We start from the raw sequence: 14,842 nt of genomic DNA, 5'->3' as shown, positions 1-14,842 counted from the left end.
TGTTGCATATGCTCATGGAACCATGCTCTTTCCTTCAGAGCACTTAATTTACAGGTAATTATACACTCATTTTTGTGATCATTTCTTTGATTTTTGTCTCCTCCACCAGACCTCAAGCTATGTGAGATCATTGACCATAGTTTGCTTGTCATTGTTTCTCCAGCACCTAGCATAGTGCCTGGGAAAGTAATGAATAATGTAATGAAGCATTTATTTACATGATTAATATGAACCCTATGCTCAATTTAATCTATTCTGCTCACCACAGCCTCCCTTATTTTGCTTGTCTTTGAGTATGTGTATATAATCATGTGCTGTATAACTACATTTCAGGCAACAATGGACTGCATAGATGATGGTGGTCCCATAAGATTATAGTGAAGGCAAAATTCCTATCACCTAGTGATGTCATAGCTGTCAAAATGTCATAGTGCAATTACTTAAGTTTTAAAATAAATTTAGCATAAGCTAAGTGTACAGTGGTTTTAAAGCCTACAGCAGTGTGCGGTAATATCCTCGGCCTTCACATTCACTCACCACGCACTCACTGACTCGCCCAGAGCAGCTTCAAGTCCTGCAGGCTCCATTCATGGTAAGTGTCCTACACCGATGTACCAATTTTTAGCTTTTATACCATATTTTCACTGTACCTTTTCTAGGTTTAGATATGTTTAGGCACACAAATATTTACCATTGTGTTACGGTCACCTACAATTGTACAGTAACATGCTGTGCAGGTTTGTAGCCTAGGAGCAGTGGGCTGTACCATACAGCCCTGGTGTGTGGTAGGCTGTGCCATCTAGGTTTGTGTAAGTGCACTCTATGATGTCCACACAGTGATGAAATTGTCTAACATTGCATTTCTCAGAGCATACTTCTGTCGTTAAGCAACACATGACTGTATATAGTTTCTACCATCTAAAGAGCTTATTATATAATAAGTAAAATTTAGGAAGGTTTAAAAGATACACACTCAACAATGAGCAAAACTAGGGAGACTGTGGTGAGTGGAACAAGATGAACTTGAGCCCAGGGTTCATATGAATAAATATAATGAATATATTTACAAGTGTGTGTGTATGTACATTCATCTCGCATCATATAATATAAATCAGTATCAATACTAAACAGACATTGAGTGAGTGAGTAAGTGATCATTCTAATTATTCTAATGATTGGTAATCATTCTAAGGCCCAGGAATGGCGGAGATCGATGTGCACAAAGAACTAAGAGGATCAAGTGGGAGATTCGATGTGGGAGAAGGAAGCCATGCAGCTCACCTGGAAGACAGCTCTGAACGCTGACACGGCCTCCTATTCTCTTCTTTTTAGCGGAAGGTTTCAGAACTCAGGAAACAAATTAGTGCTTGATAGCGATTAATTTCAATTAATCTTGTGAGCTTGAATCACCGTTCTGCCTTGTAAATATTTACAATTCTATTAGCTAAGCATTCCCCTGACATCTACACTTATTCATAAGCAGCCTCTGTTGTTACCTGTAATTGCTAATAAAGATGGGTAAAAGCACCACAGATTGGGTTGCCACTGGTCATTGTGGAAATGACGCTCTTTCCTGCTCCTTGTGAAAACAGCATTTGTCCCACTTTAGTCTGCTCTGAGATGACTCACGTCTTCAGAATTGGAAGACAATTTCTAGAAAGTTCCATGTGAAATGGAATAAAATAGAAGGAATTGGGTCTCCTCTTGCCCTTTGAACCAAGATATTCTGTATCTTGTCAACAATAAGAAATTAAGCTCATCTGTGAGGCACAGAGACCCAGGTGCTGATGTACAAAACTAACTCACTCTGATTTTGTGGTTCTCTGAGGAGCTAAGAAAAATCTAGATCTTTGTGTGATTTCTTCACCCAGTGGGCCAGCATTTTGTTAGACTCTTGCACCAAGCATGCCAGGGAAACCAGTCAGCCTCACTTTAGGCCTCTTAATCTTGTTTCTAACTTCAAAAATGTACATATTGGTGTAAAGAAAAACTAACATTCATGTTACATATGAGATTTTGAAAACTCAGGACTCACATTCTCTGAATTGCACAACTGGTCCTGGGTTCTACAGAGTTTTTCTTTCCTTATCCCCTAACTACATCTCGCTTGAAGGACCCAGAGTCATACAAAATGCATGGTGCCCCGAACAGAAGCTGTTGTCTTTTCTTGCCAATCTGCCCCTCCTCTGCTTACTGGGTCAGTGAATGACTCCCTGTTCAGCAAAGGTGACTAAACCACTCACTTGAGAAATGGTCCTGAAGAAGCTGAGAATATAATAGAGGAGAAAGCAGACATACACCCCCGAGAGCCATCTATTTGCTGATCGACTCATTTATGCATTTGACAAATATAAGTGTGGTGCTAGGGCTGGAAGTACAATGGGAGACAAGGCAGAGTCTGTCCTCAAGGAATTCATGGAGTGGGAGAGGCAGAAAAGAAAAAAGGAAATTACATTCTGTGAGGATTTAGTGCTCTGATAGGACAGCACAGCATACAGAGCATCTATGAAGAGCACCCTGCAGAACCATACAGAGCACCCTGCAGAACCATGCACAGCACCCTGCAGAACCATACAGGGCACCCTACAGAACCATACAGAGCACCCTGCAGAACCATACAGGGCACCCTACAGAACCATACAGAGCACCCTACAGAACCATACAGGGCACCCTGCAGAACCATACAGGGCACCCTACAGAACCATACAGAGCACCCTGCAGAACCATACAGAGCACCCTGCAGAACCATACAGAGCACCCTGCAGAACCATGCACAGCACCCTGCAGAACCATACAGGGCACCCTACAGAACCATACAGAGCACCCTGCAGAACCATACAGGGCACCCTGCAGAACCATACAGGGCACCCTGCAGAACCATACAGAGCACCCTGCAGAACCATGCACAGCACCCTACAGAACCATACAGAGCACCCTACAGAACCATACAGAGCACCCTACAGAATCATACAGAGCACCCTGCAGAACCATACAGAGCACCCTGCAGAACCATATGGAGCACCGTACAGGACTGCACCCTGCAGAACCATACAGAGCACCCTGAAGAACCATATAGAGCACCCTGCACACCATACAGGGCACCCTAGAGAACCATATAGAACACCCTGCAGAACCATATAGAGCACCCTGCACACCATACAGGGCACCCTGCAGAACCATACATAGCACCCTGCAGAACCATGCACAGCACCCTGCAGAACCATACAGGGCACCCTAGAGAACCATATAGAGCACCCTGCACACCATACAGAGCACCCTGCAGAACCATATGGAGCACCGTACAGGACTGCACCCTGCAGAACCATACAGAGCACCCTGCAGAACCATATAGAGCATTCTACAGAAGGCCTCAAGGAGGGTGCTCTGCCACTGTCCCCTGCAGGCCACCCATCCCCAAACCCACCTAAATGCCTCCTTAGAATCATTCTGGGTATGACGTTTGGGTTTCTCCTCCCCCCCCACTGCCATCCACCAATTTGATTCTAACTTTTTGATTAACCTCTATAAATAATTTTGAGAAACTGTCACATTTACATTTTTAACTCGGTATCTAAACATTTTTTATAAGAAGATTAAACAGATAGAACAGATGTAGTTTGCAGCATATTATAAACATTGACATGGTAAAATAAAGCAGTGGTAACACTTTTAAATGTATTCAATGGAATCTAAATGTCACAGAATCTAACCCCCCCCACACACATACAACTTCTCACGTGCGTGCGCACATACACACACACTCACACATACACACTCCTTGGAGAGTCACCCTGTGCCCAGGCCCTAGCTGAGTCTGAAGGCTGTCGTCCTATAGGGCTATTTCTCTGACGACTATGTAACTTTGCAGCACCCAGTACCCCAGACCTAAGCTCTTTACATGTATTATCTCATTTCATCCTCAGCAACTCCCTGAGGGTGGTACTGTTACCTGCATTTCACTTATGAAGAAAATGAGGCTGAGAGAAGGAGTTTGACTTCATATCCTGCATTCCTAACTGCTGCTTTATTATTAGAATACACTGCAATAGAGGGATTTTGTGTTAAAATCTATGCAGAACCCCTCAACGAGAATGTATACCTTCCAGCACACTCCTGACACCCTCTACCCTCCTACCCTGCCCTGCTTTTCTCCACAGCACTTAACATCTGAAATACCGTATTTCTTACTGGCTTACTATTAATTAAGACTCCCTTCCCCCCCCCGCCCCCGGTCCAGAATATAGACTTCAGGAAGCAGGGATTTGGTCTGTTTTGTTCACTGCTACTTTCTAGAATATTGCCCAACACATAGTTGATGCTTGATAAACATCTGCTGAATAAGACAAGACTTGCTAGTATAAGGCCAATAATATTGTTAGAGGCTCTAGACACACTAGTGGTTGCTACATGCTCTGATCAGCCCTTCTGCCTTCTGTTATACTTAGGTAGCAGTATGAGGTATAGATCAACAATTTACTAACTTTGGAGGGAAGGAACTTTGTGTGCCAGTGTCAAGAAAAGAAATAATCTGATCACACACCCAAAGTGCTTGCTGAGCAGCAGTAAAATGTCAGCCTTCATTTACTGCATTCAGGTTACTATGGAGAATAGAGCCAGGTAGCCCCGTGGTAGGACTGTGGTGGGGCTGCATCTCTGAGTCATCACAGCCTATTGTTGACTGCTGGGAGTTTGGGCATATTAAGGCATGTTTGGAAAACTGGTGGCAGCAGCTTCCCAGAAGCCCCACAGGGCTGAAGAGCCTTCCAGAAAGGAATCCAAGCCATTGCTGGGGCAGCCACAGCTGGGTAAGTCTGAAGAACCCATGGGACAGTCTGACAGAAGCCTATCTGAGGGTGGGATGAGAACTGCAGAATCTTCTGGAAAATAATGCATCTTAGGGAAGAAAGAGCCAGACCTCAACCCAGGAGCAAAGCTTTATCTGTCACAGAAGATTGAGATTCTGAGTACAGAGTCATTATGGCTAGTCTCTGGCTCACCCCTGAGTATGCTTCTGTGTCCTAGAGAGAAAGAGAGCTGTAAGAAAAAATGCAAAGTGATTTTCTAACAAACTTTGACATTCTCTGGGGTTCCTAACAGAAGGTATCATGAGGAGGGAGCCGTTCCCTATGCCCAGCCTTGCACCTCCCAGTTGCAGAGCCCAGCAGGCATTGGTGACTCCCTCAAGTCTCAAGATAAATAGCAGAGGAGGCTTCTGGGCCTCCAGAAGGAGCAGTCACAGGACTTGAAGACCCAGGAGTTAGCAGTGGCACCTGCTATGCTTACCGTGCCTGGGAGGGCAGTGCAGCTGAGCAGAAGTGGAGCTGCAGCAGCAGAGTCCAAGGCCCAAGTTGTACTTAGCAATGACCATGGACATACCCATTGAGCAAAAGGTGGGGCAGTATCATCAACAGGCTGGAAATTTGACTTGGTGGACTCCAATTTATCAGCTGATTAATGAAGTATCATTGAGTTTCAAGGGTACAGGAAAAAGATGCATGAGAATGACCTGGCTCCTGTGCCCCAGGAGACTTTCTCAGAGGAGACTCTTAGAAGGACATGCGTGGCAGAGACTTTACAGAGAGCCCAAGTCATTGAGTCACTTGAAAGGGGCCAGAGACTGAGTATTAAGGCTATTTCAACTACCTCCCTTCTTCTCAATTGTCTAATTGTCTCACCATTCACTGGTGCCTTTCTCTCCTCCTCTCCTCCTTCACCAGCTGCCTAAGTCAAAATTCCTGTTGGCTCAGGGAGACTATAGGTGGGAAGGCAAAACATGCCAGTTTAAAGTTAAGGCAAATGTGTGAAAGGTGGATAACCTCTTAGCCATTCTAGGTATATTGGAATTTAAAAATATTAACTCAGGTGAGTCTCCTTCTGACAACATGATAGGGGAGTGAAGACTTTTAGGCAGTGGGAGAATAGGGAAAAATATTTGCCCGTCTCATGCAAACACTGGTAGGATTAAGTACCAAGACATAGCAATGAGAAAATTGGATTAAAAGAGCCTTAAACTTTAAGCTCCTTGGGATGATTATGCTCTGCAATGCTAAAGCACATTTATTCCATGATAAAGTCCCTGGATGAGACTCATACCATGACTTGCACTCTGATACATCAAGTTTAGAGTAAACTACAAATTCACCTTATACTAGATAAATGGTTTTTGAACAATAGCATGAAATGGCAGGATAATTTTAGACTTATAAGGATGATAAAGTTATTCATTCATTCATAGTAGTACCTGGTATTTTCATTGTGCTATTCCACAAACCTTGAAAAAATTATCTAATTTCTCTTTACAAAATCTCAATGAGGCAAGAACTTCAGTACCTGATGGACTGACACAATAAAAGCCTTCCTCCTGTCGCCTTTCCCAGCTGTCCTTTGAGGTAGCTGAAGACTCCAATTTATCAGCTGACTTTTGAAGTATGGTTGAGTTTCAGATTATGTATGAAAAAGATGCTTTATTCACAGGGAGACTCTATGACAAAGATTTATAAATAGGCACAGAAGGGACTGAGATAGGCCTTTGAGGCTGCTATCTATGGTGATTCGCTAAAGGAATAATGAATTAGGGATGCCAATAATTTCCTTCCCAACTTTGTACTTCCTCTTAGATAACATTTCCCCTTCACCTTCTCATAGAGTTGGGTCCAACGTCCTTGCTAAAGAGTAGTAGGAGGTTGTGATTCCAGACCTCTAATTGGAGACAGACTTGGATGAGCATCTGACCCAAGTGGGTACATTAGATCCTTGCTCCAGGAATTTGGGATTGGGACATGCAAAAACTAGAAAATGAACAGACACCAATGCTCTCCCTGCCTCTATCTTCCTTTCTGGGCCATGGAGTTTCTGTCTCTGAAAAGCTCAAAGTTGGTTTAAAAAGACAGCCTTGATGGGAAACAGCCTAAATATCTATCAAGAAGAAACTAATTAAATTGTGGGACATCTATGTCACAGAATACTACATGGTGATGTGAACTGAATGAAGAAACTTTTTATGAACTGACCATTCCTTAAAATGATCTTCAAGATGGATCATTAAGAGAAGAAGACAAAGTACAGGATAGGAGGTAGAGTATACTACCATTTGTATAAGAAAGGAAAAAATATTACATATATATGCTTAGACAAGTTATATTTAATATAATTATTTTTTTCTCCTTTTTTTGAAAATATATAATTATTTAGTTAAGACTAAGTCTACCATTGCCTGTTTCTCAATCCTCCATTTCCCTTTTCTTGCCTTCCTGTGGGTTATTTGAACATTTTTTAAGATTCCATCTTGATTTATTTGTAGTGTTTTGGAGTGTATTATTTTGTATACTTTTCTTCATGGTTGGGTTTTGTGCGTGTGTGAGTGTATATGACTTATCACAGCGTGTTAATATCAGCATTTCCCAATTTGACCGAAGTGTGAATATCTTACTTCCATTAAGGTCCCTTTATCATCCCACTTTGAAATGTCATTGTCATGAATATCAGGTGGTGTTATTATTTTTGTAGCAATCATCATATATATTAATTTAGAAAACTCATGAGGATATTCTTTTATATTTACCCATATTTCTGCTTTCTCCATTGTTTTTTCTTTCTTCCTGATGATCTAAGATTCCTCCTTTTATCATTTTCTTTCTTTTGAAGAACTTACTTTAGCTAGTCTTTTAGGGCAGATCTGCTAGTGACAAGTTCTTCAACATCTCGTTTATCTGAGAATGTCTTTATTTTCCCTTAATTGCTAAAACATAGTTTCACTGGGTTCAGAATTTGCAGTTGATAATTCTTTGCTTTCAGCACTTGAAATATGTGTCACTTCCTTCTGGCTTCTATTGCTTCTGATGAGAAACAGGCTGATACTCAAATTGGTGTCCCCTGTAGGAAATGTGTTGTTTCTCTCTGGCTGCTTTCAAGATTTTTTTCTTTGTCTTTAGTTTTCAGAAGTCTGTTATGATGTGTCCTAGAATAGGTTGCTTTAGGTTTATCCCATTAGGGTTTACTCAGCTTCTTGATCTGCAGGTATCTTTTGCCAAATTTGGGAAATTTTCAGCCACTACTTCTTCAAGTGCTCTTTCAGTCCCACTCCTTTTCTCCTCTCCTTCTGCGACTCCAGTGCTACAAATGTTGAATCTTTCGTTTTTGTTCTACAAGTTCCTAAGACTGTATCTAGTTTTTCTCTCTGCAGTTCAGATTGGGTAAATTCTACTGATCTGATCTCAGCTTCACTGATTCTATCTTCTGTCATCTCCACTCTAAGATTAAGCTCATCCAGTTTTATTATTTCTGTTATTTTTCAGATCATAATTTCCATTTGGTTCCTTTTTTTTTATAATTTCTCTTTCTTTCCTGAGATTTTCTATTTTTTCATTTGTTTGAAGAGATTTATAATTGCTGAATCTTTTCTATGATGGTTACTTTAAAATACTTGCCAGATAACTCCAATATCTGGTTCATTTCAATGTGAAACTCAGATGATTGTCTTTTTTCACTCAAGTTTTTATTTTCTTGGTTTTCTGTATGATGGGTGATTTTGATTATATCTGGATATTTTGGCTGTTATGCTAGGAGATTCTGGGTCTTATTTATATTTCTTATTTTATCAGGCAGTCACCTGTTGAGTTTTAGAACGCAGGTCCTAGCCTACTTTTGTGGGTGGTTCAGAGCCTTTGTGGTGCTATTTTGGTTTGCTTAGTTTGCCTCCTGCCTCTGAGGCTCACTGGTCCTTGTTGGAGGTAGTTGACGAGCTGAAAGGAGTTTCTCCAAGCTTGGTTTCCTGGTGTCTTTAGGTAGGGGAAGGGAATCTCCAGCCTGTAGGGACATAGAGCACTTCCTGGGCTGGGGGCTTGTTGTAGTGGGATCCCCCTTACTAATATTCTCTGTCAAGTGGGGTCTCTGTGGGGAGGGGAGTATCAGACTGGGAAAGCAGAGCACTCTCTCTGGCCAGTTATTGTTAGGGGACTGGCAGTTGGTGCCTCTTGCTCTTTCTCCCGGGCTTGTCTAGTGTGGTTGGCAGGACTCCTGTTCAGTTTGGAGGAAGTATAAGGACACCTGGTTTCTTCCTGTTGCTACACTGGCTGTGGGAAAAGGCTGGGCCTCAGTTACTATCTGTTGTGTGGAGGGTTCCAAGATGCCTTGCTGCTGTGTTGTTCCTTTGGTCCTGTGGTCCCTAATCAATTCACCTTCCTTCTTCCTCCTTTCAGAGTTTTCTCTTGGCCATTTCTTGTGTTATTTTCAAAGATTTTAGACGTACTTAGCAGAAAGGAGCAGGAAGAGACAAGTCTACACCATCTTGCCCAGACCAGAAGTTCTCTGCATATGCTCCTACGGGCATAAGATCTCTTTAGAAGGACACAAAAGGAACTGCTATTGTTTCCCCTGGGGAAGTGACCTGAGGGATAACAGGTAAAAGGAAGACTTTTTTTGTGTACCTGTTTGTATGTTTTCATTTTAATCAAGTGAATATATTACCTATTAAAAAATAAAAACAAGATGTAAAAGGAGAAAGAAGCCTTCTAATTCAGCCTTGTTTTCAAGAGCACAACCAAAGATTACAACAGAGGTCAAGTAGCGTATGGATTCAACAGTTGGTAATTTTATTAAATTTCACTGACTTTTAATTTCACTCTATTGTGGCTGTTTTGATCCACATCCCCTGAATATAAGAATAATATTCTCAGAAGATTTTCAGCTTGCTCATACATTTTGAATAACTTGCAGAATACAAATGTGTAATTTAGACAGAAGGAGATGCTTTTGGCAGCATACTAGTACCCTAATCAGCTGAAAAAATAATATTTGTATGACATTAAAACAAAATTAATAGCAAGATACTAATTACATGAAAAAACTTTGTATTGCAATTATTAAACTTGCATACAACTCAGCATAATTAATGCCTTAATTAGAATATGACCTGAAATTTTAGCTTACAAAATTAATGAAGGCAATTAAATGTCACATTTGTAAAGTAAACTCAATTTTAAAAATTACAAGGTAGTTGGATACCACTTTTTTCCATGCTTGTTTTGGGGAGCATTTTTGTCATTCCTAAACTTATAATGCAATTATTTTCATTCCCACCTCCAACCCTAGCACAATATCTCAGCCTGAAGCCTCGAGTCATGTTTAGTGACCTTCCACCAACAGGGGCTGGACAGCTGAAGGCAAACTCCCGCTGAATAGCTCTAGGGTACAATAAAACAGCAAAGACTTGTCTCTACCAAGCAACTTAAGTGAAATATGAACTATAAGACTGATATTGACTTTAACCAGACTGTATCATTTTCATACAACTATTTGGATCCAAATGGTAGTTCGTACCACTGTCATTTACTCCTCGGTACATGCTTCTTAAAGGCATTTCAGATCCCACAGTTTACCACAGGACGAAGCTTCCAATCCAAGGCCTCAGAATTTCCCATCAGTAGATAAAAATAGAGAATTCAATAAATATTGATGGGCTAATGACTCAGAAAAAAATAAATCTGGGGGCCGAGCCCATGGCGCACACGGGAGAGTGCGGCGCTGGGAGCACAGCGACGCTCCCGCCGCAGGTTCGGATCCTATATAGGAATGGCCGGTGCAATCACTGGCTGAGTGCCGGTCACGAAAAAGACAAAAATAAATAAATAAATCCGGAATCCTACCTCATTTCTTATGCCAAAATAAACTCTGAATGGATCAAAGATTTAGTGTAGAAGCAAAATCATAAATGTTCTAGAAGAAGATAGGGCTTAATCTTTTTGTAGGCTGAATCCCTTTACCAGCCAGCTGCCAAAAAATACATACATATAAATAAAATAAAATAAATTTTAAAAATATTTTTATAACATTGTAATCAGGAGAGACCTTTTAATCATAACAGGTAAAATAAAAACCATAAAGGAAATAACTAGCAAGTTTGCCTACTAAAAAATTTTAAACTAACATGCATTAATAAAAATACTGTGTTTTAAAAATCCAATTCAAGACCAACTAAAGAAGTAATTGATTAAAATCTAAAACTTACCTTTACATTTTGATTTTTTTTTTCCATAAAGGCATGGCTTTATTCCTCCATAACAAAATAAGAAAATAATTGAAAATATGAGACATGATTTATGTTCAAAAATATTAAGTATAGGGAAAAATTAAAAGAACTTACATGTTAAATAGTTCATAAAATGATTAAATAAATGAAAGAATAACCATAGGTGCAACCAATAGAAATCAGAATATTTAATAACACCAGGATATTTTCATAATAGGACCTTGTTAAAAAGAAAGATAGTTGAAGAATATGGAGGCATCCAATTTGATTTTTAAATATCTACAGGGAAAAAAAGATTAGAAGGAAATAAAATATCAATGATAACTGCTGTATTGCTAAGTGGAATTATGAATAGATGTTATTGTCTTCATTTTTGGTAATTTGTAAATTTTCTTCAATAAGCAAATTATTTTTGAACTCAATATTTATTTTATTCCTTGGAGCTTTAAATAAAAGGATATTTCAATTTTTCCCCAAAATAGCTAACTTGGAAATAAATTAGATATGAAAGATCAAAATTAAGGTTTTGAAAAGTGTAGCTTATACTACAGTGACAAACTCCCTTTTATTATTTTTCTTAAAAATCACTCTGCTGGATTCAGTGATGCTGCATCATGTGTTAAATCGCAGCTATTGATTTTGGTTGGTTTTCTCTCTGTGTCTTTCTCTTTCTCTGTCTGTCTGTCTGTCTCTCTCTCTCTCACTGCAGGCCTGGAACACAGGCTGCCCTTTCCTAAGGCCAAGCATCACCATAGTTCTTTTGTAAAATCAGTGTCATGCCTGTCTATCCCTAATTGCCTATGTTGTAAAGCAAAGAACATGGGGTCCAAAATTTAGGTTACCTGGTCTTGGCAAGAGCTTATTTCTTTAACTGGAGGCACTTGCCAATCACAAAACAACTATCATTGAACTTCCTCTGTACCTGTAGTTTTTCTTAATTTCTTCATTTGATGCTCCCTTTTGCAGACCAAGAATTTCATACAGAGCTTCTCCAGTTGTTGACACAGTCCGCTGTCTTTGGATAGGTATGTTATACTCCATTTTCTCAGGCTGCAAAACCAAATTGAGGAAGATAGCCATGAAGGTTATGCACACTGGGTCCCACTCCCTAAAGGGGAAGGCAGTTCATTTATTACCTTTTGTAAAATAACAATCTGAAGTACGTTTGTGTGGCAGCTGCAAAAGAAGGGGAGAAAAGGGTTAGGAGAAGCAGAAGTAGAGCTTTGAGCCAGGGTGTTAAAGGATACAGGTAGCCATGCAAATGGAATATGGTTTTGTCCACATGATTAAAAGCAAAATGTTATCTAAATACCCAGCTAATTCAGGATTGTTGAGAATCAGTCCTCACAGGTCAGGCAAATGTGAGGTTTGTTTTGTTTTGGTTTTTTGGCCAGAATTTGTATAACTTTTTTTTGTATGTTTTCCAAATTTAGCCAGCAATGGAAGTTATCATTCATTTTATTCCAACTCTGTTGGCCCAACCATTACACAAGCAAGAGTTTTTCTAAAAAACAACTTTTTTAAGTATCAGGAAAAAATTAAAATCCTGGTCTCATCTGAGACATAGGTTAGAAGTTCTCTGCAGCTGTGGAGTCCCAGATTCTCCCACAGTGCCCATGGGTTCTGCACCTGAGATATCTCTTTGCCTTATGGTTTTTCCAGAAAAGGTTGGGCCATCCCAGTTCCCAAGGAGTCATCTGCCTGCTGCATTCTGGCTCTGGAGGGCACAGAGAAGCAAGCGCACTTGAGAGGCATTCCTGAATCCACCACTGAACCTCTCTGAGCATTGATGTCTTCACCGGTAATATAAAGATAATAAAGCCTACCTCAAAAGGATGTCTTAAGAATTTAGAAATAGTGCATATAATATATCCAGGACATAGTAAGTTCAAGGGGAAATGTAACTATTTTTATTAAAGCCAGCACAGTGTGTAATTCAGGGAGTGCACCATAGTCAGACCCTCCCTGTTAGAATTCTGGCCTTTCCATTACCAGCTCCATGAGCTTTCTCATCTGTAAATTGGAGACAAAAATGTGCTTAAACTCATGGAGTCTTTGTAAGAATTAAGTGAGTTAATGTATTTTTTTAATAGTACACCAATGGTCATAGCATAAAAGACAAAAGGTGGAAGCAACCCTAGTGTCCATCAACAGATGAATGGATAAACAAAATGTAGTATATACATACAATGGAATACTATTGAGCCATAAAAACGAATGGAATCTGGCACATGCTACAACATGGATGAACCTCGAAAATATTATACTAAGTGAAATAAGCCAGTCACAAAAGGACAAATAGTATATGATTCCACTTATATGTGGTACCTAGAATAGGCAAATTCATAAAGAAAATAGAAGTTACCAGGGGCTGAGGGAAGTAGAAAACGGGGAGTTATTGTTTACTGAGTACAAATTTTTTGTTTGCAATGATGAAAAGCTCTGAAGATAGATAGTGGTGATGGTTAGAAAACATTTTGTGCTGTTAATGCCCAGGTCATGGGTTCGGATCCTCTATGGGCCAGCCAAAAAAAAAAAAGCTGCTTAGATAACATTGTGAGGTAGAGTGAGGGCTGCTGGTGCTAAGGAATTCAATTAAGAGCAATGTAAAGGGCTTCTTGAGAGAAGAAAAGGAAGGCAGTTCTAAAGGGAATCAGACACCAGGCAAACATCCTGCAGCCCCAAAGGCTCTGATGACAAACCTGGCCTACCTGATGATGCCACCGTATGAGCACAGGGCTCCTCAAGTGACATGGCTGCATTGTCCCCTCTGCCATTAGCCTCCCCCAAAAGTGGAGCTCCTGGAGGCCAGAAAAGCTCTAGTCCCAAATCCGAGTTCACACAAGGACAACCCTGATTCTTCCCAACACAAAACAAAATCAAGCAGACGTCCATACTGACTGGCAGCCATTCAGCAAATTGTTGTGCTTATTTTCGTCGCTCTTCACAATCACCCCCCAACTTCCCTAGGGGGTAAGCAATTCAAGGCCTGGGGCTGTGTCTTTCATCCCAGTGTTCCAACCCTGCAGTTCAGCCCTACCTTGGAAGCACAGTCCAGCTAGCTACTCTCAATGGAAGGAAAAAATGACCAAATAACTGACTCCCTCCCTACTTCCTGCCCTGTCCCCCGTCCTGCTACCACCATGCACGCACATCCTCAGGATACTGATGTTCTGTCCACACATCCAGAAATGGAGGCAACTGGCAGGCTTCTCTACAAGTCACTCTACATACCATGAATAAATAGGATTTGGAAAGTTGGGATTCCTGTGTGGCTTGGAAGACAAGCAACGGGAGCAGAGTCATCCTGCTAGCCCCTCTTACTGGGATTTTAAGATACGGCTGGATGGCAAGACCCCCAAAGTCACTGGGTGCTGACACTAGCAATGAATACATCAGCAAATCCCACTTCTGGGTATATATGCAAAAGACATGAAATCAGTGTGTCAAAGAGATCTCTGCACTCCCATGTTCATTGCAGCATTACTCACAACAGCCATGAAATGGGATCAACCTAAGTGCCCATCAAGGGATGAATGGATAAAGATGACTGGGTAAAGTGGTTATATATACACAGTGGAATACTATTTCAGCCTTGAAAAAGAAGGAAATCCCATCATTCGCAACAACATAGATGAACCTGGAGGAAATTATGTTAAGTGAAATAAGCCAGGCATAGAAAGACAAATACTGCATGACCTCACTTTTATGTGGAATAAAAATGTCAAACTCATAGAAGCAGAGAGTAGAATAATGGTTACCAGGGGCTGTGGGGAGATGTTGGTCAAAAGATACAAAATTTAGTTAGGAAGAGTA

General features: G+C 40.6%; 1 protein-coding gene across 1 annotated transcript in view; it reads right to left on the bottom strand.

Annotated features, from left to right (window-relative positions):
* The window catches only part of DNAJC5B (DnaJ heat shock protein family (Hsp40) member C5 beta), a 57,745-nt gene extending 45,678 nt beyond the window's left edge, over positions 1-12,067 (bottom strand). The window contains exon 1 of the mRNA XM_063080133.1: positions 11,949-12,067. Coding sequence (XP_062936203.1) covers positions 11,949-12,067 — 119 coding nt within the window. The remainder of the gene's footprint in view (positions 1-11,948) is intronic.
* Between the last annotated feature and the right edge of the window lie 2,775 nt (positions 12,068-14,842).

The sequence above is a fragment of the Cynocephalus volans genome, chromosome 15 (assembly GCF_027409185.1).
Source record: "Cynocephalus volans isolate mCynVol1 chromosome 15, mCynVol1.pri, whole genome shotgun sequence".
Classification (NCBI taxonomy): domain Eukaryota; kingdom Metazoa; phylum Chordata; class Mammalia; order Dermoptera; family Cynocephalidae; genus Cynocephalus; species Cynocephalus volans.
The sequence above is the reverse complement of the archived record's forward strand: the minus strand, read 5'-3'. Positions and strand labels throughout refer to the sequence as shown.